The sequence below is a fragment of the Myotis davidii genome, unplaced genomic scaffold (assembly GCF_000327345.1).
Source record: "Myotis davidii unplaced genomic scaffold, ASM32734v1 scaffold1695, whole genome shotgun sequence".
Classification (NCBI taxonomy): Eukaryota; Metazoa; Chordata; class Mammalia; order Chiroptera; family Vespertilionidae; genus Myotis; species Myotis davidii.
This window is the reverse complement of record NW_006286298.1, coordinates 129,859-134,465: the sequence shown is the minus strand read 5'-3', so window position 1 is coordinate 134,465 and position 4,607 is coordinate 129,859. Positions and strand designations below refer to the sequence as shown.

General features: G+C 59.0%; 1 protein-coding gene across 2 annotated transcripts in view; it reads left to right on the top strand.

Annotated features, from left to right (window-relative positions):
• Positions 1-7: 7 nt before the first annotated feature.
• Positions 8-4,607, top strand: part of MAPK3 (mitogen-activated protein kinase 3) — an 11,089-nt gene continuing 6,489 nt past the window's right edge. Inside the window, exons 1-7 of one of the 2 annotated variants that reach the window (XM_006757769.2) lie at positions 8-391; positions 2,331-2,520; positions 2,705-2,821; positions 3,091-3,205; positions 3,577-3,708; positions 3,865-3,974; positions 4,068-4,222. In XM_006757769.2, coding sequence (XP_006757832.1) covers positions 381-391; positions 2,331-2,520; positions 2,705-2,821; positions 3,091-3,205; positions 3,577-3,708; positions 3,865-3,974; positions 4,068-4,190 — 798 coding nt within the window. In that variant the 5' untranslated portion in view covers positions 8-380 and the 3' untranslated portion in view covers positions 4,191-4,222. Of the gene's footprint in view, positions 392-2,293; positions 2,521-2,704; positions 2,822-3,090; positions 3,206-3,576; positions 3,709-3,864; positions 3,975-4,067; positions 4,223-4,607 lie in introns of both variants that reach the window. The other variant, XM_015560064.1, reaches the window with a different exon arrangement.

Here is a 4,607-nt window from a genome sequence, read left to right as displayed (position 1 = left end):
TGAAGTCACCGAAGGGCTGCCTGGCCGGTCCCCAGCTTTCTCCCTGGAGAGCGCAGGCCTTCGCAGCAGGAAGGAACCAGCATTGTTTACGACTTGGCCAGAGCCCTCCCCAGCTCCCTCCCTTCCCGGCCACGGCCTGGGTGGGGCCGGCCGGCCTGGCCTCCCCCTCTGTGGGGCCACACCAACACCACCTCTCTGGCCCTCTCAGCTCGGCTTACGACCACGTCCGCAAGATCCGCGTGGCCATCAAGAAGATCAGCCCCTTCGAGCACCAGACCTACTGCCAGCGCACGCTGCGGGAAATCCAGATCTTGCTGCGCTTCCACCACGAGAACGTCATCAGCATCCGAGACATTCTGCGGGCACCCACCCTGGATGCCATGAGGGATGTGTATCCTTCACCTTGGCCAGCTGGCTGTCCAGGCGGCCCCAGAGCTGGGCTGGGAGAACGTTGGGTTTCTTACTGTTTCCTTCTTCCCTGTCACCGTCCAGAACTAGCCCAGGGAGAGAAACCTAGCGGGAAAGAGGCCACAGGAGGCCGGAGGGCTGGGCGGCCTCGGGTGAATCCTGGCCTGCTGCAGCCAGGCACTGTGGCCTGGGGCACGGCTGCTCTCTCTGCTGTGCCTCTGGGGTCTGGGCAAGATGGTCTCTGTGCGGCTTTGTCTCCTGATATGTCCAATATTGTGACAGGACCCAGCCTCTGCCCACAGCCAGTTCTTGTTTAACAGACGGTTCTTTCCCCTCTGGGTCCTCAGCCTGGGAGGCAAGGAGAAAGCTGCCCCTTTCTGAGGGCCTACTATGCGTCAGGCGCTGTGCCCGCCCAGGGCTTTCACATTTCCAATTCTACCTCCCACCTGCCCGATGAGACAGGTCTCGGCTCCCTTTCGTAGATGAGGAGGTTGAGGCTCAGAAAGCCTTCAGTTGCTGCCTCTGCCCCTCCCCCAAAAGAAACCCTGTCCTTTCTCCAGGACTTCCTGCTGGGAGCCCCACCCAGTCACCTGTGGCCTTGCACCTTGCCCAGGGAGGGACAGCCTGGCCTTTGTTGCCCTCCCCCCATATCACTTTCCTAGTTTGCTGTCCACTTCCTGCCTGCCTCTGTTGTTAGCACTTCTAATACTGTCACCTCTCGCCCACTCCACCCACCCCCAGTCAGTCCCAGTTCTCCACCCAAGCACGGGGATTGGTACCGCAGCGCCTGCAGGCTCCCACCACAAACTGCGGGCAGGAAACCTCCACGCTCACTCCCAGCTCGCTGTGTGACCTTCAGCGTCTTCGTCTATAAAACAGGGTTGGCCCGCATGTTCTCAGAAGGCCCTGTGGGGCTGATTCTAGAAGATAGCCCTTATTCTTGTAGAGACAAGCCAAGAGACGTGTGTGTGTGTGTGTGTGTGTATGTATGCAAGTTTAATCTTAAATTATCTAAGGACATTTACTCCTCTCTTCTGATGCACGGCCAAGCACTCTTTGAGCAGGAGCGTGCTGTTGGGAGTGTCTCCTCATTTGTCTTGCACAAACCATTCCCATAAGGTAGGCATTTATTTTTAAGCAAACATTTATTGCATGCCAGATGGTATGCAGACATTATCTCATTTAACCCTCTCCACAGCCATGTGGCTCAGGCATTGATCATAGCAACACGAGTTCATGTTGCCGAACACTTACAGCGTGCCAGGCACTGGGCTGGCTTCTTCTTTTTTTTTTTTTTAATATATTTTATTGATCTTTTACAGAGAGGAAGGGAGAGAGATAGAGAGTTAGAAACATCGATGAGAGAGAAACATCGATCAGCTGCCTCCCGCACATCTCCCACTGGGGATGCGCCCGCAACCCAGGTACATGCCCTCGACCGGAAGCGAACCTGGGACGTCTCAGTCCGCAGACCGACGCTCTATCCACTGAGCCAAACCGGTTTCGGCTGGGCTGGCTTCTTTACACGGGTCATCTCATCTCTTCGTCACAACCACTCTCGAAAGAACCATTCCTTTTCCTACTTTTCAGACGAGGAAATAGAGGTGCAGACAGGGTGAGGTGGTAAAACCAATGAGCAGGAAGGTGGGGATTTCAGACACCAGCAGGTTAACCCCAGAGCTGCTGCTCTTCGCTGGAGCTCTCCTGCCCTGCAGAACTGAAGTGCTTTTGCTCAGGTCACCAGCTGAGATGCTGCAGAGGCCGAGAGCCCGGGCCTTGCCCAGCCTGTAAGAGGGGTTGGCAGATCTGCTGAGTCTGAGGGGCGCCAGCTGGGGGGCACGCAAAGCCTAGTCACCAGAGCCCGTTCTTAACCAAGTGCCTCCCGCTGCCCCCACCTGTGGGGTCTCCGATACCATCCTCAGCTACATTGTGCAGGACCTGATGGAGACAGACCTGTACAAGTTGCTCAAAAGCCAGCAGCTGAGCAACGACCACGTCTGCTACTTCCTCTACCAGATCCTGCGGGGCCTCAAGTATATCCACTCGGCTAACGTGCTCCACCGGGATTTAAAGCCCTCCAACCTGCTCATCAACACCACCTGCGACCTTAAGGTCAGGGGCCTGGATGCCTGTTCCCTCCTCCCGCCGGGGTCTGGGGCTCCCATTTGACTCATAGTGCCCCGGAGTAGGAGGGCACTGCCAGCCAGGGGAACAGCATGGGCAAGGGCAAGGCGAAATGACTGCTTGGGCGGGGAGGCCTTGAGCACCAAGCTCAGCAGCCCCGGTTGGATTCCAGATCTGCGATTTTGGCCTGGCCCGGATCGCCGACCCCGAGCATGACCACACTGGCTTCCTGACAGAATACGTGGCCACGCGCTGGTACCGGGCCCCAGAGATCATGCTGAACTCCAAGGTAGGGGGCCCACCCCCACCCCCCCAAAGGGAAGGGGCCAGGTCCGGGAAGCCCTGGAGCCACCTCTGAGCCAGGCAGGGACCCCCTGGGCCGGGTCACATTACTCTGGTGCTTGGGGTCTGGAAAGAAGCTAAACACTAGCTCTTCCCAGGCTCTGCTCTCCGCCTCCGGCAGCACTGAATCTCGGTTGGGGTGGTGGCTTGGCCCAGACAACAGGGACCCGTTGAGGCTGGCCCGGGACCCACCACTTCCCCCCCCCGCCTCCCCAGGGCTACACCAAGTCCATCGATATCTGGTCTGTGGGCTGCATTCTGGCTGAAATGCTCTCCAACCGGCCCATCTTCCCCGGCAAGCACTACCTGGACCAGCTCAACCACATTCTGGGTGAGGGGGCCTGGCCAGCTGAGGGGAAGGGAGAGTAGTCTGTTGGAAGTGAGATTTCTTTGGGGTCAGGGTCAGTGAGTCTGTGGGAGTCGGATCAGGAGTCCCACCACGTTTGGAGCCTCTGCAGCACCTCACAGTATTTCAGTGATAGAGATGCTCTCCGCTGGCACATGGGAAAAGCAAGGAAGTGCTGCAGCTGAGATCGGAACTGAGGGCTGCCCGCTCCAGACCCCTGGCTTCATCATCATAGTGTTGTTGGCTGGAGAGAACTGTCAGGGCATGGGATGGGCTGTGGGAGCTCCTGTTCTTGGCTCCTCCTGTTCCCAGAAGGGAGAGAGGATCGCTCACCAAGTCACCTGCCCCACCCACAGGCATCCTGGGCTCCCCATCCCCAGAGGACCTGAACTGTATCATCAACATGAAGGCCCGGAACTACCTGCAGTCTCTGCCCTCCAAGACCAAGGTGGCCTGGGCCAAGCTCTTCCCCAAGTCAGACGCCAAAGGTGAGAGCGACAGGGGGGCCGACGGGGGGTGAAAGCTGGGTGCGTGAGCCCCGCAGCTGCCTGAGCAGACAGGCCCCCTGGGCACAGAGAAGCCAAACAGTACTTCTGGGAGCTGCCCGAGCCTTCGCTTTGACCCCGATTCCTGCCCTTCCTTAGCCCTTGACCTGCTGGACCGGATGTTGACCTTTAACCCTAATAAACGGATCACAGTAGAAGAAGCCCTGGCTCACCCCTACCTGGAGCAGTACTACGACCCAACGGATGAGGTGGGTCAGCCACCAGGGGCAGGCCTGGCGGGTCAGCAGGTGAGCAGGCCTCCCTCAAGGTCTGGCCTGAGCCTCACATCTTTGCCACCCTAGCCAGTGGCCGAGGAACCTTTCACCTTTGACATGGAGCTGGATGACCTGCCCAAGGAGCGGCTGAAGGAGCTCATATTCCAGGAGACGGCCCGCTTCCAGCCTGGGGTGCTGGAAGCCACCTAACCTGAACAGATGCCTCCTCTCCCCGGGGCCGGGTGAGTGCGCCCCACCGCCCACGCGCTGATTCACTCTGAGACCAGGGCACCAAACATCCTGTACCGTCAAAGCTCAGGCCCACGATCCATGTCTGTGGTCGCCACAGAAGGGCCAGAGACTGCCCAGACCGTAGACCTGTGGCCTGCCAGTCTTCATGTCCCTCCTTCCCCCAGCCCCAAATGGCTCCCATTGGTCAACACCCTGCTGCCCCCAGCCCCAGAGGTCACTGCGGGCCCCTCTCACCCATCTGAGGACCGGAGCCAGGTTTTGCCCCTCCCAGTACGGCAGGTGGGGCCGCAATTGCTTTGGGAGGAGCTAGCAGCTCTCGGCCTGACCCAGATACCACGCTTTCTCACACCTGGTGCCCGGGTCAGCAGTTCACAC